The sequence below is a fragment of the Macrotis lagotis genome, chromosome 7 (genome assembly GCF_037893015.1).
Source record: "Macrotis lagotis isolate mMagLag1 chromosome 7, bilby.v1.9.chrom.fasta, whole genome shotgun sequence".
NCBI lineage: Eukaryota > Metazoa > Chordata > Mammalia > Peramelemorphia > Peramelidae > Macrotis > Macrotis lagotis.
Window position 1 is genome coordinate 37,827,486 of NC_133664.1, and position 24,535 is coordinate 37,852,020.

Sequence of the window (24,535 nt, forward strand, 5' to 3'; positions counted from 1 at the left end):
TACCTGTCCCTTAAAGGTCAAATTTGGATGAGATGATGGCTCAGCTCTCTGGCAAGTCAAGATCTGTGACCAAAGCAGAGAACTTGAGTGTGAACCCTCATGAGGTGCTGCCCATGTGAGGTGCTGCCATGTGTGGCGCTGCCCATGTGAGGCATTGCCCATATGTGGTGCTGCTCATGTGAGGCGCTGCCCATGTGAACCCCTCCGGTTCTCCAGTGTAACCGGACAGTAACTTGTCCTTTCCTTCCACAGGGGGAGATCGGCCGGCCAGGAAGAAAGGTAAGCATATTGTTCTGGGTCAGTTTCAAGTGCATTACCCAGTCCTAGGTTTTCTTCCCTTCCTTCCCTCCTTCCCTCCTTCCTTCCTTCCTTCCTTCCTTCCTTCCTTCCTTCCTTCCTTCCTTCCTTCCTTCCTTCCTTCCTTCCTTCCTTCCTTCCTTCCTTCCTTCCTTCCTTCCCTCCTTCCATCTGTCCGACCTCCCTCCCTCCCTCCCTCCCTCCCTCCCTTCTTTCCTTCCCTTCTTCCTTCTTTCCCTCCCTCCTTCCCCTGGAAGGGGATTTGGGGATATCTTTTTTTTCTCAGCTGAAACAAATGGGGTTCCTTCAAGATCATGATGAACAACCAGCCTCTGAGCTTAGCTGGGATTGCACAAGGTTCTTACTTGAACAAGTAAGACACTCCTAAGAGAAGGTTGGAGTTCGTGCTTATCTCTGTGGCCACTGGACTCTGCCATTGGAAAGCTCGTTCTTGGTGACAAAGGGCAGCATAGTGGATGAGCTTACATAGCCACAGTTACTTCAATTTTGTGGCCAAGCTCGTTTTTAACTAAAAGAAACTATTTTTTTTTCTTTGCAAGGCAATGGGGTTAAGTGGCTTGCCCAAGGCCACACAACTAGGTAATTATTAAGTGTCTGAGGTTGGATTTGAACCCAGGTCCTCCTGATTCCAGGGCCGGTGCTCTATCCACTGTGCCACCTAGCCCTGCCCAAGAAACTATTTTTCAATAAGAGTCTTTCAGGTCTATAATCCAGAGCTTATAAAAAATGTCAGCTTCACATTCCTTTCCCCTCTTCCCCCCCCTTTGACTGGGCTCCCCCCCTCCTTGTTCAGCCAAAGGCATTGCCCTGTTTCTCCCCAGTATCCCAGGTATCTCAGTATTCCCTGAGGAGGGGGGAGGGAGATTTCCCACGTGAGAAGAGCTCTCCCGGAAGACCAGATGCCTTCTCTGCCTTCCCCACTCCATCTTCTAAGTTGATGCAACCATCCTCCCTGCAGAAGTTCTTAATTTGGAGTTTGTGTCCTTGTTTTTAGAAACATTTTGATAACTATTTCACCATAAATAGTTTCCTTTGTTGTCCCATGTATTATTCTATTATATGTGCTTAAAATATTCTTCTGAAAAATCTGCCAGTCATTGGTGGTCAGTGGCACAAAGAATTTGTCATTTCTGCCAGATGTCAGCCTGGGGGTGGGGAGAGGAGCATGCCAAAGAGTTTGACTTTGATGGGAACTGGATGCAGATAGATCCTTTGTGAGTAATGAGTATCCTGGGAGGGAACTAGGAGCTTTGGTCTGAGGGAGTCCGGTTCCCTTGCTTCTCACCAGGGCTGATGCCTAGTGTTTGCAGCTTGCAGTGGTTGGCAGAAAAGATCTACCTAGACTTGCATCTTGCCTCCTCCCAATGTTTAATAGCCGTGGGACCATGGGAGAATAGTTTCATTTTTCTGAGCCCCAGTTTCTTTGTGAAATGAGCAGCTCAGTATTGACTTCTTGTAGTGGGGCTCAGGAGATAAGCTCATGGGATGACTGGAGAGAAACTAACCCCGTTGTCTTGGCTCTTGTCGGTCTTTGAAGGGTAGACCCGGCCCTCCAGGAGCCCCTGGAATGCCTGGGCCTATTGGCTGGCCAGGCCCTACCGGACCTCAGGTAAGTGCTGAGCCCTTGGGTGGACCTCATGTTGTGCCAGGGCAACAAGGGGAGAGGAAGATGGCACACCGGCCCCCTAGGGTGCATGCAGAGGGACAAAGAGGAGGGCGACAGATTATCTGCAAGGTTACCACATTTTCTTGCTCTGTTCCCACGGGCTACTGAAAGGAAGCTTGCCTTACTGGAAAGAGTCCTGGGTAACAACCTACGTGACCCTTCCCCAAAGGGACGGGCTCCCTCAGCGAGATGGCCTCAGGGTGGGGCTGCACACCCACTTATTGGGGAGGCCCTAGAATGGCTATCTGAAGCAGCAGAGAATCTCTGCGCTCCCACCCCACCTCTGGGGGGTTGCCCCAAGTCCCCCCAGTAAACCTGCTCCCAGGACAGGCTCAAGCACCCGTCGTTTTACAGGTAAGACCAGAGGGTGTTTTTTGGCAGGGGTGCATTTGACTAAGCCCTCCACATTGGGAAGGAAAAGGGGCAGAGTGGGCGCACGGGGTGGAGGAGCAGAGGAGAGCTCTCTACAGGCATCCCTCCTCCATGTGCTAGACAGCTACTCTGGGATTTCAGCCAAGCAATTCTGTGTTATTGGGCTGGAGAGGGAAGGAGCCGGCTGCAGGAGACCTTCTCAGCTCCGAGGTCTAGGGCTTCCTTGCTGATTTTCATTATGAAATTGAAAATACATTTGCCTGAATTATATTTTGGTCCCTGACTCCCTAGAAGTGGGTTTAAAATTCTGGTTCTCACTGTGTGATTCTCTAAGCTAATGCCATTTGTGGGGGGGGGGGGGGGATGTAGAGGGTAAGCCTATCTCTGAGATTTGGTGATCTTTGGCCTTCTGGAAGGATATTTATATTTTTAACCTGATCTCTCAGGGAAATGAAAGGTTTTCTTTCCTTTTTCAGGGACTTTAGGGATCAGGGAAGGGAGGTATGGGATGTGGAGGGCCTTCCCAGATCCCTCCTCTCACCCTATCTGGAGATCACTACCCACTCTGTCTATGATGAGCTGTCTCCAGGGCCCTGCTCACCAATGATCTGAAGGTTTTGGGAAACTAGTTCTTGTAGGAGCTGTAACTCTCTCTCTCTCTCTCTCTCTCTCTCTCTCTCTCTCTCTCTCTCTCTCTCTCTCTCTCTCTCTCTCCTGCAGGGTGAAAAAGGTGATCTGGGCTTGATGGGATTACCAGGTACAAGAGGCCCCGTGGGCTCTCAGGTTTGTGAACTGGAGCATTTTCAGAGTTTCTTGTCTGGTTCTAGGTTGCAGCCGCCCTGGGTTGGAGGGCCTGCGGTTAGTTCTAGGCTATTTATTTCTTCTCTCTACCGAATAGCTGCAAACTATTTTTTTTTGGGGGGGGGGATAAGGGCTGTGCAGCCGATGAGGGCGGACTGGACGATCTATAAAATGGCTTTCTGCTTTCTTTCAGGGCTACCCCGGAACCAGAGGGGAAAAGGTCAGTGTCATCCACAGGTTCCTTAGACATTGGCTGTGTGAGTGCACAGGGGAGGCTCGGATTAGACTGCAGTGAGAGAGGATGGAGGAGGGAGGTCTGACTCGTGGGACTGCCTTTGGGCGCTGGCATCATCTCAGGGCCCCTGATGAGAGGACTGACGTTCCGGGGTGGGAACAGCTGAGGTGCATGAGTACGGCCCTGGACGCTGGCTCTCCTGATAAGCCATGTTGAAACGTGGTCTTAGACATATCCAAAGAATGATCATCACTGATGGGGCCCCTTCCTTCCCCGAGAAAGGAGAGGACTGTTAGAACCCAAAGGAATTCTACCAACTTCTGTGCTTATTCTTATTTGACCTATTCCTGATTGGGGCAGTAAGGATGCCAGGGGTCACCTGAGGTTGGCCTGGGTCCTTGTTGACCTTAGGCCCTGACTCCCAAAGGCCAGCCTGGGTGGTCCGCAAAGTTCTAAACAGACCTGGGTTCATCCGGGACTGTTTTTCAGAACCTTCATTAAGACAGAACCGGCAGTGCAGCGAGGTGGTCGGATCACATGCATCAGCACGGCTAGCTGCAATGGGAGGTCATTGCACCCTACCAGGGGCTCTTTGACTTTTTTTCTGTCAGCTACATTTTTTGCCTGGGGAGCTGTAGATCCCTTCTTAAAATCATGGGAAATGGACCGGCAAGAATTCTGGAAGAAGGGGCGGCTAGGTGGCACAGTGGATAAAGCTCCGGCCCTGGAGTCAGGAGGACCTGGGTTCAAATCCGGCCTCAGACACTTAATAATGACCTAGCTGTGTAGCCTTGGGCAAGTCACTTAACCCCATTTGCCTTGCAAAAACCTAAAAAAAAAAAGAATTCTGAAGGAAGACAGTAGTGGTGGGGCGACCGAGCACCCCAGCACCTGAAGAAAGAGCCAGAGAGGGAGGCAGCTTGGTGGACGGGGAGTCCAGCCAGCCTCTGCTTGGTGACTTTCCGGAAAGGAGAGCCCATCCCTCCCAAGGCAGCTGCTCTAGACCTAGAGAAGCACTTGGGACCAGAGGTGTGCCCACCCCCAGCCCGATCCTATCACCCAGACTGCCCAGAGGAGTCTGGGAAGTCCGGGTCGTCTTAGCAAATGTTCCAAACCACTTCTGATCTTTTCCCCAGTGCAACAACCCCAAGACCACCCTGATGAGGCAAATGAGAAAGGCTCTGTGGGAATGAGCTGGTCAGAAGAACTTCTCTGTATTTGCCTCCCCTAGGGGCAGCTGGGTGGCCCAGTGGATAAGGCACTAGGCCCAGGGTCAGGAAGAACTGAGTTCAAATCCAGACTCTAACTGTGTGACTTAGGACAAATCACTTAACCTCTGTTTGCTTTAATCCATTGGAGAAAAAATGGCAAGTCACTCTAGTGTCTTTGCCAAAGAACTCCATCCAGAGTCAGAGTCAGATGTGACTAAATGACTGAATAGCACAATGATCTGCATAAGGCTCAGTTTCTCCAGTATAGCACCTGGCCGTTACTGTTCCCAGGTGCCTAATCACCCTTGTCAACCTCTTCCTCCTCCTACCACTGTGGAAACGGAGGGATCCCACAGGCTGGAGGTTATTTCATCTTTGTCTTTGTATTATGAGGGGCTCCCCATTCTCCTGAGTCTTAGTTAGGCTGGTCTTTAGGTTGTAGGCAGAGTGTACCCAGGGACCACGTTTGAACTGCCCTGCTGGCATCTGTGGCCTTTTAGAATCCAGAGTTCTCAGAAAGATGACTAAGATCCAATCCCTGCTCTTCTGTGTGGCTTTGGACCAGTCATTTCCCCTCCCCTGACCTCAGGGTCTTCATTTGTCTGAGGAGGGGCAGCTAGCTAAGCCATCTCCAGTCCTCACCAGGTCTTCCTCTCCAGGGTTCTGTGATTCTTTCCCTTGGCATTAACCTAACCTGTCTCTCCTATGGTTTTCCCCAGGGCTCCAAAGGCGACAATGGCATCTTGGGCCCCAAAGGAGAAAAGGTAATGATTTGGGGCAGTTTCCTAGATGGGAGAGTGGGTGGTGCCCTGAATGACCAGCTGGGTGGGCAGCTGCGATTTGAAAAGGTCTCAATGGTGCTTGCTCGCTGGCTCCACGGCCTTCCACAGCTGATCCCCACCTTTATTTCCTTCACAGGGTTTTCCAGGCCTTCCTGGGATGCTGGGACAAAAAGTAAGTACCAGAAGGTTGGAGGATGCAGAGAAGGGAAGGGGTGAGGGGGAAGAGAGACGCTTGGGACGCTGCTTTATGTTTCCTCTGGATTCTGGGGAATGACAATGGAAAGCCTCATTTGGGGCTTCAACTTTATCTCCTTCATAGGATGCAAACTTTAAGACAGACTAATAGAATCCTCTTTTGGTAAGTGTAAATACACCTTAATTTTCCACGTTTTCAAATCCTCTGAACATTTTTAGTTTAGTCTAATCTCGCTGGCATATATTATATAAAATGTTCTGTTTCATCGCCTCCTTGATAACGCATGAAAAAGACCATTCTTTTTTAGCAGGTTAAATAATTCTAGAAAGATTTCCAGTCAGTATAACTTAGAGAAAATCAGACCTCAGGTAGGACAGATCTCTCCCTGTTCTCTGCTGGTAATTACCTCGGCAATCTAAAGAATGTTCTCTGCCATCCTTTAAAACAGGGCTGTATGTGATACCATAATTGAGTCTTGAGAGAGAAATTGGATCAAGAGAATGCTGGCTGCTCCAAATTGGAGAAGGGCAGGCAATAGTGCAGGAATTTGGTGTTGAGTCCTCGAAATAATTATATACAAATATAAATAACATGCTTGCACATGTGTGTGTGTGCACACGTGTGCCTGCACTCATGCATCAGAGGCCAGGGAGTAGAATCTTCCCTGTGACTACTATTCTGAACAAAAGGATCCCTTTCCATCCTGTCTTAATCTATTTCTGTTTATGGTTTTATAGCTTTCTACCCAACAAACTCTTTACAAAGAGAACTCTGCGAGGTTACCAGAAAATCTTTTTATTTTTATTTTTCATTAAACTAACTTCTTAAAGAATGTTAAAACATATGGGGAGGGGATAAGTATTTGATATTTAAATGTCTTTAATCACCTGCATTATCTCACTCCCTTCCACCTAAAGCTGGCAGTGGGATAATGATCCATAAAGGGAATAATAGGTTTTATGTGGCCATTTGGGGAGGGGGGAGGATTAGAAGGGAAGCATACATAATGCCTAGCAAGGGACAGATTCAGGGTATGGCCTGTGCTTATCGAAATTACTTTCTGATTTATACGCTTGACCTTTAAAAATACACCATTCTAATATGCTGGTTCTTGCTGGGAATTTTCTTCATATCTCTGAACATCAAAAACATGTTGGGGGGGCAGCTAGGTGGTACAGTGGATAGAGAACTGGCCCTGGAGTCAGGAGTCCCTGAGTTCAAAACTGGCCTCAGACACTTCATAATGACCTAGCTGTGTGGCCTTGGCAAGCCACTTAGCCCCATTTGCCTTGAAAAAACGTACAAAAACCATATTGAGGCAGGCATTTGATTTATATGCTCTGCTCTGACTTCTGATAAGCCTACCTTGTCTTTGTGATGGAAATTATGTATTAGGAAGCACTGGCAGGGTGGTGATGGTTGTAGAGAACAGAGAGGATGAACCAGCTGTCACCAGAAGATGTGTCCAAAAAAATAATAATATTAACAAACAGTCAAACATGTTGTGGATAGGAATCGTGGATAGGGGTAGAGGAAAGGCATATGGCATGATGGGGAAATAGGCTATTTTAAGGTTTTGCTTAAAAACACTGAATTTTTGCATTTGGTACATTCTCCATTGACTGATCAACAGATCTTTGGTTAGGGGCATCTACCACCTTTATGCTTGCCCTCCTTCCATGACTTTTGTTGAAAATTATTCACCGTGAAACCATAGCCAGCTGGCTGTGGTACCTCGACACCATCTTGTCCGTCGCCTCCCATTCATCCCACAGAGACTGCACCATTGTAACCCTCAGGCCAGGCATCTGTTGTCTCATCTTGTTCCTTGACCCTGGTCACCCATTCCCTTGACCATCCTTCTTATTCTGTTCTTTCCACCCAAGTCACCACTGGTCATGGGCTGTAACCCACTTACACCCAGCTTTTAGCCGTAAGTCAGAAAAATACAGTTCCCCTTTCCCACCAAAGTTCCATTAAAATAAATGGAAAGGAGGTAGCAGGCAACATAACTTGGATTTAAGGGAGGAAAAACAATTTCCTAAAGAGATCTAATAAATGGCTAGATCCAGGGTCACTGTCACTCCAAAAATCTGTTCAGAAAGAGCACTATGTAGCAAAAACTTTGGAATTTAAAATAAGAGGATCTCTGATAAAATTCCACGTTGAGTTTTTGTGGTTTATTTAAACTTATTCTAACCATTTGACAAATTGTTCAGTGACAGAGCAACCGAATGGGGCCCAGATGTTTTCCCATCTTTTCTCCGTCAGATTGCTGTGGCTCTAGCCTCCTGCCGTGTGTTTCTTTCCCCAGACACCTTCCCTCTCTCTCATCCTCCTGGGAGGACTTGCCTTCCCTCTCCCACACCCCGCCCTCCATCCTCGCCATTTCTTTGGGAGTAAAAAGTTGAGCTGCTAAATGGCATCCGGGGACCCAGCCTTCCCTCTCCTCCTTCCCTGATTGTTCTCTCCCTTCTCTTTCTTCTCCACAGGGAGAAATGGGTCCAAAGGGAGAGCCCGGGACCTCAGGACCCAGGGGACCCACCGGAAGACCAGGAAAACGAGGCAAGCAAGTAAGGGCCCTGAGCATTACCTCCTCCCTTCGGGTGCCTTCTAAGTAATGGTCCCAGGTGTGAGTACACGTACACACACACACACACCACACACACACACGTGTACGTGCAGCTGAGTCAGTCATTGTGTGGACTTCAGCAGGGACATTATTGAACAGGTTGCCCCCCCGGCCATGCATTGGTTGACTTGTGGCAGGTGGGGTCAAGATGTATAAAACTGGGTTAAACCAACTTTTTGAGTCACTGAGGCCTGGTTTCAGTGAATCAAAATGGGGAACCCAAGGGCATTAAAGGATCAGAGTTAGAGTTGGACCGGATGTCCTCATTTTACACATGAGGAAACTGAGGCTGAGAGGTGGTCTCTTGTCTAAGGCCACACAAGTGGTAGTTGCCCCAGGCAGGATTTGACCTCGGGTCTGATGACTCCAGCCTCATTGCTTTAAGTTTTCACTGTATGGTTTTTGTGTTAAATATGAGTTCTTCTGGTATCCATTTATTGATGCTTCCTTTTCTGAGTCAAAATAGTCCCAACTGGGTCTCTGGAAGGAATCTAGGGCAGACCCTGGGCAGCTCTGGGTCCCTCAGCAGTATGAGTTGACATTGCTGAAGGGGCACCCTGGGATCAACAGACAAAGAGGGAGGACAGTAATAAGATTTGGGGGAAAATGTCTAGGTCTGTGCAAACATCCAAATACATTAATTACAAATGCCATGGAGAGAGGACATAATTCTTAATGACTCTAAAAGAATTATACATAAAAGCTGGCTACAAAAAGGATGGAGTCACGTGGACTTCTTGTGGTCTCGTGGTATGAGGCCAGATGGGTCTCCCAACTTGAAACCAAGCTAGCCCATCCCCTGCCCATACATACGCCAGATGACTCTTCTTTCTCCCCCCACCATGAACACTGGTACCAGCTGCTGTTCTGCCCACCAGGAGAGAGCTAGGCAGAACTCACCAGGCCATCTGCGCTCCACGAAGAGCTAAAGGTCTTCATGGACCCATTGCATCCTCAGGTGATTCCATTAGTCTGGCGGGCCATATTCCTCTGTCCTAGAGTTTTATTTTTAATATTATTTTTATTATTATTATTATTAAATAAAAAATATTAGCTAGAGTTTTCACAACCTGCTTGTCTGCCCCACCCCTCAAGGCAAGAAAGCAAAATTGTCCTTTCTGCATTCTGAATCCTTTGCTAAATTTGGGGGCTTCTGGAAGGGAGCCTGCCCCCCCCCTTGTCTTTTTAAAGGTCAAGGCTATTTTCAGTCAAATCCTATTAAGGACAGGCCCTCCAGGCACACGACCCATTCCTGCCTCTTCTGAGAGAAGAGGCTAGTTCACAAAATCCTCCGATGTTAGATCTGAAAGGGACCCAGCCTGGAATCCCCAGCCTAGACAGAGCCCTGGCTCTGGAGGCAGGAGGACCTGAGTTCCAATCTGCCCACAGAGATTTAGTAGCATTGTGACCTGGCCACTTAAATGCTGTGTGCCTCAGGTTTTTAATCTGTTAAATGGGTCTAATAATAGCTCCCACCTTCCAGGGTTGTTGTGAAAATAAAATAATATAAAACTTGTAAGTTGCTTTGCCAGCCCTAAAATGCTGTGTAGATATGGCTTATAAACTGAACAAATGACCCGCTCCATAGTGCCAGCATCTGAGGGATGGCTAGGCTCCACCAGACCTCCTGGGCATCCAGAGAAAAGCAGGGTCAGAGGAAGGAAGCAGCCCCACCGCCGTCTCTTCATTTAACAAGCACTTATTAAGTGCCTGCTGTTTGCCAAGTGCTCTATGAGGGGCTGGATATGGGAATAGGGTCTTCAGAGAGTCGAACCTTGGTTCTCCTGTTTCAGGGCAGGATCACCATGTTGGTCCTTTAATACTTTAGCATGAAACAGGGGTGTGTTTAAGCTCTTTCTGGCCTGGGATGGTTGAGTCCGGGAGGGCAGGGCATATATTGTGCCTTAAGATAACACACACAGTGCTGGGAAGAATGGGGCCGGTCACCTCACAACAGCCTTCCTGGCCGAGCAGGCCAGATGGCTTCATCACCCATGGCTGGACTTTGTGTTTTTAGTTTCAGCCCAAAGCTATCTTCTTCCTTCAGCTTCATAAATTGTTCACTCGGGGACAGATTAGGCTCGGGGGGTGAGCTTTACAACCAGTCAGAGAGTCAGGAGACTGATTCTATCTCTTTTCCCATCCTCCCCCCCCCCAAAAAAATAGAATGAAGGATCCTTGGGACATTACGAGCTAAGGGCCCCTAGCGCCGCTTGTGCTCAAGGTCATGGGACTCTCAGCCTTGCTCTATCTCCCTCCTCCATCTTTCCTGCCTCTCCTGCTATTTTTCTGTTCCTCCTTCCTCTCTCCGTGTCCATCCGTCTTCTTCCACTGCATTTCTCTTTTTGTTTCCTACTCTGTGTTTCTGTCTCCATCACTCTCATTATCAAGGGCAAGAGAGAAATGTTCATTCTTAGTTGTCAGTTGACCCAGCTGCTCTGGGGACGAGCCATTTGGAATGAGCCGCCAAGTCTACTATTTTTGCCACAGTACAGCTATGACTGGGGGCACTGAAAGCCTTTTCTAGCTCCAGCCCTTCCATCCCAACTTTCCATCTCATTAGGCTGGGAGAAGTCAATGTTGCCAACCTTTCTTGACTTTTTCTCCCCTTTCCAAAGATCCGACAGAATATTTCTTATTTTCTTAATTGGTCTTTGGCATCGCCCTTCGTGTAGTATGTTGATAGCACTCAACCATTCTTTTTATTTTTTTAGATTTTTGCAAGGCAAATGGGGTTAAGTGGCTTGCCCAAGGCCACACAGCTAGGTAATTATTAAGTGTCTGAGACCGGATTTGAACCCAGGTACTCCTGACTTCAGGGCCGGTGCTTTATCCACTGTGCCACCCAGCCGCCCCTGTGTGCCACCTAGCCACCCCGGTATCGCCCTTTGTACCCATTTTTGAGCTTATTTCGGTATAAGGTGTGAGATTTGTTCTATGCCCACTTTCTTCCAGTTTTCCCAGCAGATTTTGTCAAATAGTGCTTATCCCAGAAGCTGGAATCTTTGGGTCTGTCAGGCAGTAGGTTACTCTACTCACTCACTGCCGATTGTTTTGTGCCTCTTCTAATCCATTGGTCCATCACTATTAGTTAACCAGTACCAGGGCTAACTCTTAAACACTGTTTGCAAACCTTGTGTGAAGATGAGCTCCTGGAATAAGATGACCAAGGGGTCATAGACCATAGACTTAGACCTGGAAGAACTCCAGAGGTCATCCAGTTTAACCCCCTCATTTAATCGATGAGGACACGGAGGCCCCAAGAGTTTAGGTGACTTGCCCGAGGTCACCCAGGATTCGAACCCAGGACTTCTTGCTTGAATACTCATTCACACTTCCGTGCAGTAACTCAAGCCAACCTTTCTCTTGGGTCTTGGTGATTGTTCACGTATGACCGACTCTGTGTGGCCCTGTGGACCCTGTTGTCCATTTGACAAAGATCTTAGAGTAGTTTGCCATTTCCTTCTCCAGTGGGTTAAGGCAGACAGAGAGAGGTCAAGGGACTTGCCCAGGGTCACACAGCTAGTGAGTCTGAGGCTGAATTTGAACTCAAATCTTTCTGACTCCAGTCCCAGCCCTCTACCTACTGAGCTTCCTAGTTGCCTGGCTCTGAGTTTACTGCCCCTTTAAAAGCTGCATCAGGAGAGGGAACTCTAGAAAGGCAGATAATGAATCAAATGAAGTAATTGTTTCCAGGAAAGGCCCTTATCAACCCCAGGGTGCTCTGCGGCACACCCCTCCCCAAATGGCATCAGGCTGATTAGCTTCAGGGTGGTGGTGGTGGGGCTTTCTTTGGGGCCAGGTCTCCCTTAGTGGAAGAGAACCGTGAAAACTCTTGTGGGCTCTTATTCCCATGGGTAGATGTGTAGCCGGGAGATTTCAAGATCACATTTGCTTGCTCTGGGAAATCGGAAAAAAAGAAAGGCTCGTTATTGGCATTTTTTCCTCATATAGAAATCATAGGTCGATAAGAACTATAAAAGTGGGAGACGGATGCTGGGCACCTTGGAGCCAGGGAGAGCTGGGGCCCAGGCCTGCCTCGACTCAGTTTGCCCCTCGGTGCCCTTGGTCATGATCCCCAAGATCCCTAGAGCAGTCGGTCTGCCCAATCAGGCACGTCCTCACAAGAAAGAAACCACAGAGTCAGACAAAAACAAAAAATGAAAGTCATCTCATTCCAGTCTCTTACTTTTGGAGGAAGATGACCTGGTTCTTGGAATCTTCTGGGGAAAGAGACTTTAACAGTTTTTTAATTTCCTTTTTTCCGGTTATTAAAAATCTATTTTCTCTCCCTTCCATCTTCTCTTAAAAGGTGTTGTGGGAGGGAGGGAGGAACCTTTGTAACACGTATGCAGACTCAAACAAAAATTCCCTCACTGGCCTTGCCCCAAAAACATATGTGTTATTCTGCCCCCAAAGCCCACCACCTCTTGGTTGGACAGCGGGCAGCCCATAGAGAGAATGTATAACCTCTTTGAGGTAGCTCCTAATCACTTAGCAGATCATGAAGTAACACTTCCCAGGAAAGGATGTTTTTAGGTAGCGTAAATGTTGTTCACTGAGGTATTCCTTGTTATCTAATTGAGAAGCAGTAGTTAGTGGCTGTTTGTATAGGAATCAGGGGTGGCAGCCAGCTCCCCTAGGCCTTACTTCCTGTCCTGGGATCCAGCTTACATTGCAGACTAAAAAAAGCCCATGAACAGCTATTTTAAGAAGGTGTGATTTCCTTTCCTATGAGATCCATCTTGGTGACCTCATCAGATACTTCTGCTCCGAAAGGAGCCTTCAAAGTAAGATGGAATTGGGACCTTCGATGTCACCCTCATACCCATCCCTCCCCGAGACTTAAAAACAAAACAAATCAAAATCCCCAAGACCCCTGCCAGAGACTTGAGCCAGGCCAGTGAAACCAAAGAAGGGGCCCCATTCACAAGGAGGAATGTCATACCTCCCAGGCCTGATGGGAAGAGGGCCCTAGGAAGGGGCTGCTTCTCGGCTAGAGGGGGGATTGTGTTTCACGGGGAGGGTAAACCTGCCAAAGCAGACTTGTAGAGGAGAATCCAGGCCAAAGGTTCTGGGGGCATAAATCACTGCCCTGCTTAGACCCTAAGGAGTCATTAGTGCATAGCTGAGGCTCAGCCCCGCCAAAGGGGGTGGTGGTGGGGTGAACCCGGCTCGTTTCAGTCACCAAATCTCAGTCTCTGGTCACAAGGCCGAGGTGCTGGCGCTTAGCAAAATCATTCCTAAAGCAACCGGAAACAAAATGGAACCAGGACTCCATGCTGCATGGATCTTCTTGGAATTCTGTGTTTTTGTGATAATAGTTGTCTCTGTCCTGAAAAGAAAATGGGAAAATCTGGGTTTGTAAGGTAACCAAACTGGGGAATAGGGATTCACATTCCACATGCGTCCTTGCCCCAGAAAGTGGTTCACCCGGCTGGGCAGCCTCTACATTCATTCATTGGAGTATCAAACACGAGTGCCTGCCATGTGAAAGGGTCCATGTGGCAGACCCTTCAGGGACACGTCTGGGGAAGAGATTCTTTGGACAAGTTGGAGCAAATGGAGGCACTTTGGGAAATAGAGTAAATGGACCACATACATGTTCCAATGGAGTATCATAAGCAGAATCTGTTGTTCTGTTGTATATAACATGGCCTTCGCTAATTGTTGAACTGTTGGGGATCCCCCCCCCATAAGTCTTGGTGGCAAAATCCCTGCTCTTTTTTTCCTCTTTTAGTGGATGGTAGAATGACATATGAGGCATTTGAGCCAGAACTCGGAGATTTTCAATGGAGCCGAGAGTCTGGTCCTCTCATCCTTCTCCTGCAGGGTCAGGGTTCAACTTGTTGGATAACAACTTTTGCATCTCTTTATGTTCACACACACACACACACACACACACACACACACACACACACACACACAGAATTTGACTGAGGATCAGAAAGGAGCCTAGCCCTTTTACCGTTGAAGCTGGGGCTCTTCCCCCAACCCACAAAAACACTTTCACAAATGTGGAACCTCTCAGTGTCCCCGTTAGGGGGCCTGGGCAAGGATTATTATATACATTTGACCAATGAGGAAACGGAGGCTCTGGGAAATGGAGCTTTCAGCCCATTAAGCTGACTAGGGTCTTGGCCACCTGGTGCTCTGGTCACTGCCCCAAGCGTCTGGGTTCTGGATGCCCATAAGGTCCTATCTCCACAGAACAGAGATGATGACAAGCAATGTCCATGCCAGAAGATAATCCGCCTCACTTCAATACAATGGAGAGACCCGATCTGCTCCATGGGAGCCTCCTCATCTCCCTCTTCCGGTCCCTTTACATGTTACTCTATAGCAAAAGTCTCCTCTTCTCTTCACCCATCTGTGTCTCGGCCCCCACAAAGCCTGCCTTGCATGCCCCCGTGTGAGCAACCTCCTCTGAACCCTTGGACCATAGTTGCTCACAAAGCACAATGGTCTGGGGGTTTGGGTGAGAAAGGAGGGATTGGGCAGGGAGCCAGGGAACGTAAGTGTTTCTGTGAAGCTGGGCAGTGTCCTAAGGACTTTACCGCTGTTACCCACAACAGCCTCAGGGAGAGGGCTATTATCACCCTCATTTTACAGAGGGGGAAATCGAGGCAAGATCACCCAGCTACTATGCGTCTGAGATTGGATTTGAATTCAGGTCCAATGCTTTACCTGCTGCACTACCCTGCTTTCAAAGGTGATGTGACACATTGGATGGGGGGATTACATCAGAGGACACAGAAAGCTCCCAGTGACCAGGAAGAAGGGACAGCGTCCCCGAATGCAGCCTCCCCAAACTGCTTTCTTTTTGTTCTTTCTCATTTAATGAAATGAACCAGGATCTTCTCCTCTGACCCCTTAGGCTTTTCTCATGCTGCAAATTGCCTTTCCTTGTTCTGGAACGAAATCTGAGACTTTGTGTGGTTAGGAGTGTAGACTTCTGCCAATCTGTAAGAAAGCCCCCACCATCCTAACAGGTGGCACTTTCCTCCCCACTAGGGACAAAAGGGTGACACTGGAGACACAGGTCCACCTGGCAGACCCGGACCTCCTGGCAAACCTGGCCTCCCAGGAGCACAAGATTCAGGTAAGGAGTGGCTGCTGCCTGGGACCCACTCGCTGCCACCTGACCCACTCACCTTACTCTGTGGACCCTCATCCCGTGCCCCAATTTACCTGGGGTCATGTGACCATTACCAGGAGCACATAAAGATGGAAAGGGGGTCTTTGGACTTGAATGAAGACACTTGGGGGTCACGTTTTCTTCATCTGCCACTCTGTTCCCCTGGACTCCCCCAGCAGTGATGTTTGTGAAACCATAACTGCTGGCCACCTAACCTCTCCAAAGGGCCATGAGGAGATGGGATCTGGCTATTTTCTGGACCCAACCTGCCATCTCCAGGATGCATTCCCAGTTCATCTCACTCCTTAGAACCCCAACTTCCTTTAAGCTCCATTCAGGCACCCTCCCTTAAAAGAAGGCTTTCCAGAGTCCCCTATTATTATCATTTTCTCCTTCTTAAAATTACTTTTTAGTTATTTCTCGGTGTGTCTAATGTATCCCTCCAGTGGAGTGGAAAGTCTCAGAGGCCAGACATGGGTTTGCTTTGGTCTTTGTACCTTGTAGTACACTTCCTTCATTTTGGACTGAACAGAATGCTTCATCCTTGACAACAAATTTCTGCCCATGAATCTGGAAGCATTTCATAGTGGTCCTGTTGCTCATTTTCTTTTCTTTCTTTCTTTTTATTTTGCAAGGCGAATGGGGTTAAGTGGTTTGCTCAAGGCCACACAGCTAGGTAATTATTAAGTGTCTGAGGTTGGATTTGAACTCAGGTCCTCCTGACTCTAGGGCCAGTGCTCTATTCCTTGTGCCACCTAGCTGCCCCTCTTGTTGCTCATTTTCCAACAAAGAGAGGTGCCCACCTAGCTCATAGATGTTCGATGCTGCATTTGGATATCACCACCCCCTGGTCTCCCCAAGGACTTGTGACCATTCGGCTGCCCCTCATTCTGCTCTCTGGTTTTCATTTATGATGAGAATGTCAGAATTGCTATGGTTTAGTTCCTTCTAGATTATACAAGCTGCTAACCAAGATCTCGCCTGGAGAAAGTGAGCTATCCTTGTGCAGAAATGATGGAGGGATTCTTAGCACAACCCCCCTCCTGCTCCTCTCCCAACATCAGGGCAGATGGAGAGGGGGCCACATAGGACTAAGGGATGCTTCATATTTTCTTTTCTTTCATGGCCTGCCATACCAAGGACTCTGTCACCTGGAGGGCAGTTGGTTAGGCTGGTCCTCAGAGACCTCAGGCCCTGTCTATCACTGGTACTGCCCTCTGAACTTTTCTAGTTTGTGGGGACCTGTTGGACCTTGTCATCAGCTGGTCAAGCCTGGGAGGTCCCGGAGTCACACTCGAACCACGTGGGAACTTAGTGATGATACGTCTTACCTATTATCAGGCACAGTGGCCTGATATCCTGCAAAAAACACCATTCCCTCCCCATTAAGTGGAGAAATCCATTTCTTGAAACTGCTTTGTTAGCTTTCCATAATGTAGATGGAATGTTCCTAGACAGAAACCCATTTTCTAGCACTTTAACACAGTATAGAAACTTCATAAATATTGACTGATGATTCTAAGGGATAGGAACAGGCCCAGGGCCTGGATTTGTGATTTTATTGGTAGAGGGAACATCAGAGTGAGGTAAACTCTCTCCACGGCACCTCAGTCTCAGAGCTGCCGAGAACACCAAGGTGAAGTGACGTGGCGGGGGCACCACGGCCAGATGGTGTCAGAGGTGGAATTTAAACCAAAGTGTTCAAGATCAGACAGACTACTTTGCACACTATTCTACCTTTCATTTTTCTAAACGTTAAAAATGAAAAACGGTTTTAAAATCACTCTCGCTCAGGTTTATCCTCAACTCAGACAAAACTCCAAAGTTTTTTTTTTTCCATCATAACTAATGGCAATTAGATGGCAGAGTGGTTAGACTGCTGAGTCTGTAGCCAAGAAGGTCTGAGTTCAAATCCATCCTCAAGCATTTACTAGCTGTGTGACTTTGGGCAAGTCACAACCTCTCTTTATGTCTGTTTCCTCATTTGTAAAATGGAGCTAATAATGCCTTCCTCCTTTGGGTTGTTAAGGATCAAATAAGACAATGTGTACAAATGCCAACTATCATTAACCATTCCGTTAAAAAATGAGATAGTCCTTTTCCAGGAATTGGCTTTTTGGGCTTTTGCCATAAAATATGGAGGTCTAGTATTTTGTTTCCTAGGACAATCTGTAATTGGACCCAAAGGGGAAAGAGGACCTCCTGGGCCTCCAGGGAGATGTCTTTGCAGATCTTCCATGAACATGAATAATCCATCATATGAGGAATATGAACATGGACCGAACTACCCCAGAGTGCCTGTGGTAAGGCTACTTTGTATGATGCCAAAGGCTAGTGGTGAATAAGCCCTCTAGTGTTAGCTCCTCCGCAACTCTTAGTGGATTTCTCCCAGGAGAGAATCTTCTGAATGAGTCATTTCATCAATTATGGACTTTTAGGGTGAAACTCAAATCCTAGCATCTAGAGGAAAGAAATCACAGGTAAAGCTCTTGGGATCCACTGGCCAAAGGTCATGGGGTTAGGAATTTTGTTTTCTTACCAACTGTCCCATCCAAGCCATGTCCTCTCTGTTCTGAGACCCATTGCCTGGAGTCCTCATTGATTTCTTCTTTGGGCAGATTTTTGTGGTGAACAATAGGGAGGAACTGGAGCGGCTGAATACCCACAACGCCATCGCTTTTCGTAAGGACCAGCGAGCTCTCTATTTTAAGGACAGTGTTGGCTGGCTCCCCATCCAGGTAATGCAGGAGGACCATTTCAGAATCTACTCTTAGAGCCTTAATGAAATCAGAAGATCGCAAGGTTCTTCTGCAGCTCCTCCAAAGAGTCACAGACTCTCCTGTGACTCCTATTATCAGCAGGAGAGGAAGAAGGCCCTTGGATCTCTCTACTCAGCACACCATCCTCCTTCTCTCATGAGGCTTTTTCTCTATATTTTTGGACAAAAGCCTATAGGTCAACTCAAGGTAGAGGCTTCCCAGAGCCCAAATTTGCCAACTCAATACCATCTTCTTCATCACAAAACTAACTTCATGTATTCAGTGATAGAAGTCACACGTGTTCAACACCCAGAAATAATGGCACATTTATATAATTTGTCAATGTTTCCAATTTCACTTGAATCTCACTACAAGCCTGAGAGGTGCCTACTATATAAGAATTATTTTACTCATTTAATTTTCTTTAATTCTATATTATTTTCAGTTCCACATTCTTTTGCTCTCCCAGTCCCTTCCTGTAGCATACCCATTTTAGAGACAAGGAAACTGAAGCCCAGGGAGGTTAAACAATTTGCCCATATTCACAAACCCCAGGACAGGAAAATCAGAGGCAGGAATTAAACCCTGATCTTCCAGATTCCATGTTAACTCTCTATTCAATACATCAGCTTTCCTCTAAACCAAGGATCATTAGCCTTTTTGATTTCAAGGGATCTTTTGGCAGTCTATGAATCCCTTTTCAGAAATGGGTTTTGAAAGGAACAAATGAAAAACTGCTTTTATCTCTAATTGGAATTGGCTTTTCAGTGGCTTACAGAATCCCATTGACCCCTTGCTAGTGCTTCCCTTTTGCATCCCCCCCTAGAATATCTTTATTTCCCAGCTCAAATGTTTTCTTTCTTGTTCCTTGGGGTATCTGTCGTCCCCTCCCGGTAATTATTGTGTGTTTGTTTGGATAGCTTACCCCTTTCTATCCTGTGGATTACCCTGTAGACGATGGCAACTCTTGTGGAGATGGAATCTTACAGCCTGGCGAGGAATGTGATGATGGCAACAACATGGTGGCTGACGACTGCATAAGTAAGTGATGGGTGAGGAGGAGAGCAATCCAGAATTACTTTTCACTCTGTCCAGTTATAATTAGGAACATATTCCAAGTTCAGAAGTTATTTCAGAAAGGCAAAGGAAAGAGAGAGAGGGGAAAAGTTAGTATAATGTTATAAGAATGGGCCTGACCATTAGTCTCCTTTCCTTTTAAATCATGAGCTATCTTCTCAGAATACTTCAGGAGGAAAATGGAAGGTCTTACCCTGTCACTACATGGACTTTTCTTTAAGGGGATGGGGAGAATGTGTTTGCCATTGCTCCCTCCAAATAGGTTAATTTGAGTCTTCTCCAGTTTTTTCATCTATAGAGAAATGAGCTATGAAATGGCTAGGGGTAGGAAGGGGAGAGTAGATATGGGTCTAGATGGCTCATGAGCTAGATCTTTCCTTCCCAAATAAATGAGTGGTCCATATCTTCTAACAACTTATACTGGTTTAAACTACAGAGGCCCATTACAAATTACTTCTCTTTTGGAATGTTGGTTGGCTCTGGCCCTTGACTTGCCCCAATGTCTCCATTTCATACACGGGGATTGAGAATCAACATAGCCCATCAATGGATCTCAATACAAAAGCACTGTAGATACAACTGCTAACTGGGGAAGACCTTTTAGCTACAGCATCCTCACAAATAAAGAACTTACGTGGCCAAGGCCAGTCTCCATACTTAGCCCTAACCTTAGTATTCCTGCCCACCCAGGATGTCATCGAGCATACTGTGGAGATGGTTATCGACATGATGGTGTGGAAGACTGTGATGGAAGGGACTTCGGCTATCTGACTTGCGAGACTTATCTCCCCGGGTAGGGATCAAATGATGCATTGTTGAGCGAATGCAGAAGGGGTTTGAGCAAGTCTGCTTTTGTCTGTCCTTAGAGATACATTTGCTTGAAAGTAAAACCTATTTCCTCCTGAGAGCTTACTAGACCAAGAGGGATAGAGGGAGGGGGAAGCAAGGAGACCGTTTGCATCATCTTTGATCCAATGGGAGGACAAAGCTATCTGTTCCTAAGCAACCTCTGACAACCTTTGTTTTGTTTCATGAGGAAAGCATCTTCTCATCCCCAAATGATCTTAAATATTTTGTGCCTTCTTGCCTGTGGGTTGGAGAAGGAAATTAGGGGTGAATGCAAGGGAGAGGCAAGTGGAACAGAGTCGATGAATTGAACAAAAACTTGTTGAGTCCTTACTGTCCCTAGAATACTGCGCTAAATGAAGAAGACACTGTCTTGGCATACCCTTGGTAGGATCACATCTCTAAAAATTAGTTCTTCTCCCATGGTCCTTCTTCCTGGTAGCCCCAAATTAGATGTCTGAAATAGTTTTAGAGACTGTGTTTATGAAAATTGACAGCACCCAATCACTTACAAGATAATCCTCAAGCATCATCTGTCTCAAGCAAGATCAAGAAACAGGTTTAAAAAAAAAAACAATCCCCTGAGCCCCTGTTTTGTTAACTCATTTTTAGTGGCCAAACAGTGGCAAATGGCTTTTGTTAAAGCATTCCCATCCCAAACCTCCTACCTTCTGCCCCCCCCCCCATTAAACCAGCACTGAAGACCAGCTTTAACTGTAGCAGATCACCTATTTTAGAGCAAAGCCGTAGGGGCTAGAACAGGGCAATTGGCAGAGACGATTCCTTGTTTTGCTGCTTTTCTCTCCCCACTGGGGGTTCTGCTGCCGCACCCTGCCAGGCTCTCTGGAGAGAAGCGAATGGACTGGAATTGGGAGAACGGTTTCTGCTCTATCTGCCCCCAGAGGCCGTTCCCTCAGGCAAATCCTGCCACTGCTTTGTAACTCAAGTTGCTCATTTAGAAAGGGAAATGTGACTAAAATGAAAAATGAACTTAGAATGCCTATGTCTTGTGGAAAATCAATCTATCGATGAGCAACCATGAAGTGCTTACTATGTGCCTAAGACAGGAGATTGGCCTTGGAAGCGGAAAGGCCTGGCTTAGAGTGCTACCTCAGATTTCTATTTACAGTGCAATCGTGGATCAAAGCCTTAATAATGTCTCAGGGCTCTAGAGAGGCAGCAAGTTAAAGGAGAACATTCCTCACCAAGAATCCTTTTACCTATGAAATCCCAGGTCTAACCTTTATCCGTAATCTTTTTTTTTTTTAGGTTTTTTTTTTTTTTGCAAGGCAATGGGATTACGTGGCTTGGCCAAGGCCACACAGCTAGGTCATTATTAAGTGTCTGAGGTCAGATTTGAACTCAGGTCCTCCTGACTGCAGGGCTGGTGCTCTATCCACTGCGCCACCTAGCCCCCCCCATCCATAATCTTTTACCAGGTGCAAGGCACCATAGGACTACAAAGAGAAATAGAAACAGAACCTGCCCTCAAGAAGCTTAATGATGGACAAAGTAATAAAAACTAGCATTCGTGTAGCTTTTGGAGGTTTGAGATGTGTTTTATGTAATAATAACAGCTACCATTTACCTAAATAATTTAGAATTATTATCTCATGTGATTGCCCGCGTCAACCCTGCCAGGTAGGTGCCATTGTTACCCTTTTTCAGATAAGAAAACAGAGGCGTTCACAGGGTCATATAGCTAATAAGTATTTGAGAACAGATTTGAACTCATGCCTTCCTAACTCTGGGTCCAGTGCTTTGTTCATTGAGCCACCTTCAATATACATAGAGGAGGGATGAAAGTTGAGAGAGGAGTAATATTTCAAGTTGAAGATTACCCATGGGCAACGAAGGCTTATATCTCATGGCAGATATAAGCAGATTGTATCTTAGTAGAAATAAAGAAGCGGTAGCCCGATGGATGCTATGCCAGAAGAGAATAGATGGGCAAATGAGAAAGAACACTAGCCAAGCAACGGACAGTCTCTGTTCCCCATCTTCTGCTCCCAGGACATCCCAACAGGGTTTCATTGAAGGAGATGAGGCAGCATGGTGGAGAGGAAGCCATACCTCTCGAGTTCTGGTTCCAGTATGAATGGCCATTGACCATGAGCAAGTTGCTCTGCATTCTTTAGACCTTGGGAACTTCATCTGGAAAGAGGGGGTTTGGACTAGATAACTGCAAAGGTGCTTTCAGGTTCTCACATACTGTGGCTGTAAACAGTGGTACATTTTTGTCTGTGTTCCATGGGAACAAAGAACCTTGATTAAGCACCTACTGATTAAGCAGCCAGGCACTGGGTTGCAAACAAAGGCAAATCCCCTAGTCCTTGCCATTCAGGAGATCCAGAGTCTAATGGGAGAAAGGAGGAGATGCCGTATTTTCTTGGAAAGGTAAAAGAATAGGTCCCAGTGGGGTTTTTTTCCCTTGGTAGATTTGTTGAGTTTTATTTTCCTTTTTTTTTTTTTTTTTAGTTTTTAGTTTTTTAGTTTTTGCAAGGCAATGGGGTTACGTGGCATGCCCAAGGCCACACAGGCAATTATTAAATGACTGAGGTCAGATTTGAACTCAGGTCCTCCTGACTCCAGGGCCAGTGCTCTAAATACTGTGCCACCTAGCTGCCCCTGAGTTTTCTATACTAGAAAATCATCTCAACTTTCACAGAGGCAAGGAAAGAAATGGATGGTAGAGAATGAGAGCAAAGAGGAATCCCAGGGATAGTTGAAGCTGTATCCCTGACTTTATGGGTGAAGAAACTAAGGTCCTTATAGGAGCCTGAAGGCTTGCCCAAAGTAATTCATTAGTCTGCCATGTTCCTAAGAAGCAAGGCAGCACATGACATTCATTGGATGGCTGCCATTCTGGGCATCCAAGCTGGGCTCCGGAGTCTGATGCCCCCAGCCAGTGCTGCTCACCACATTTTCTTCTGATTCTTGACTGGCCTCATTTGTTTTCAGAATCTTTCTCCCCTCATCAGCATCCCTCCTTCTCCAGTCCTCCCTTCTGTTTCCTGTCAGCGATCATTTCTGTTGCCTCGCATCCAGGGCCATCTCTAGTCATCCCAATCCATATCTGGTCACTGGACCCAGACGGCTCTGGAGAAGAAAGTGAGGCCGGTGACCTGGCGCAGCTCCCCCTCACTCCAATGCACTTCATGTGCTTGTGTATCATTTCCCAGATATCAGGGTCTTCTTTGAGAAGGAAGGACAAACAACAGCATTTTTGTGGAAGAGGGAACAAGCAGTAGCTTGATATAATGAACTAGATTTTGGAGCCTGCAGGTCAATTGTAGGAAACTGAAGTTGTGCTCAGGGCTAGGCCAGGCTGGGGCCCCATTCCTTTCCATTCCAAACTCCAGATCCACAGACAATGATGAAGTTCTCACTCTATGCATGGATCTAAAGTTGCCTCAATAGACACAAAGCTGCCCCTTCTCTCCAGGAGCCCCGTTCTGCTGGGTTGGAGAGGAATGCAGCCTGTCCTCCATACATACACAAATACAATATAAGACAGGAAGCAACAGGCTCAGGTGAGGAGGGATAGGCCTTCAATCTCTTGGATATCAGAGAAGGCTTCATGGGAGGAAAATAAGGAAACTAAAGGCAGAGAGGAACAGGGAGTACTTCACAGGAATGGGAAATGGTGTATAGGAATTCAGGGAGGCAAGAGGCTCCAATGTGCTCAGTTCAGGGAAGGCTCCTTCTCCTCTTGAACCAGAATGTAGAGTGTATAACATAAGGCTTTAAAGTGGAACTAGATTGTCAAGAACTGGAAATTCCAGGCTAGGAAACGGGTCTTTTGCTCTGGAGGCTATAGAGAGCCGTGGAATGTACTTGATGTGATATGGTCAGACAGGGTTCTAGGAGGATCACTCATGCCTTATGAGGGCAGAGACTGTAATTATGGAAACCAGTCAGGGCTTATAATGTCAAGTAGCAGTAAGGGTCCAAAGTAGATGATGGTCACATAAATGGACAAAAAAGGATGCATGAGTTGCCCAGACTTGGTAAAATGGTTGACGCTGTGAGCAATGAGGAATCAGAGAAGAGAGGTGGAGGTTTGGGTGAGCATAAACATAGGTGTGCAGCCTTCAGAAACAGGGAAGTCTGGAGCACAGGTCTAGGGGGGGAGATGTGATCTCTAATTTGGAAATCCAAGTGGAAAGGTCCAACAGGCAGTTGGAAATATGGGTCTAGAGTTAAAGAAAGACTATGGATAGATAGACTGTATATTTGGAAATCCTCTGCATAAGGATAACTGAATCCATGGGGGCTGTAGGGAGAGCATATAAAGAAGATGGCTTATGACATGGTTTTGGGGAATAGCTGTCTCTGAGGGACAAGAGATGGATGATGATACAGCAGAGAAGGAAGAGTTACATAAATGTTTAGAAGAAGCAAGAAAGCAAAGTCCCCCAAAAGCTAAGGCAAGAGAATATCCAGAAAGAGGGGATGGTCAATAGCGTCCAGACCTGGAGAGAGATTTGAGAGGATGAGGA

General features: G+C 46.9%; 1 protein-coding gene across 2 annotated transcripts in view; it reads left to right on the forward strand.

The window, feature by feature from the left end:
* COLQ (collagen like tail subunit of asymmetric acetylcholinesterase) overlaps nt 1-24,535 on the forward strand; it is a 73,707-nt gene that overhangs the window by 43,395 nt on the left and 5,777 nt on the right. For both annotated transcript variants that reach the window (XM_074195771.1, XM_074195772.1), the window contains exons 5-16: nt 253-279; nt 1,856-1,927; nt 3,077-3,139; nt 3,351-3,377; nt 5,323-5,367; nt 5,522-5,557; nt 8,074-8,154; nt 15,228-15,315; nt 17,515-17,654; nt 17,970-18,089; nt 19,031-19,151; nt 19,878-19,980. In XM_074195771.1, coding sequence (XP_074051872.1) covers nt 253-279; nt 1,856-1,927; nt 3,077-3,139; nt 3,351-3,377; nt 5,323-5,367; nt 5,522-5,557; nt 8,074-8,154; nt 15,228-15,315; nt 17,515-17,654; nt 17,970-18,089; nt 19,031-19,151; nt 19,878-19,980 — 923 coding nt within the window. The remainder of the gene's footprint in view (nt 1-252; nt 280-1,855; nt 1,928-3,076; nt 3,140-3,350; nt 3,378-5,322; nt 5,368-5,521; nt 5,558-8,073; nt 8,155-15,227; nt 15,316-17,514; nt 17,655-17,969; nt 18,090-19,030; nt 19,152-19,877; nt 19,981-24,535) is intronic.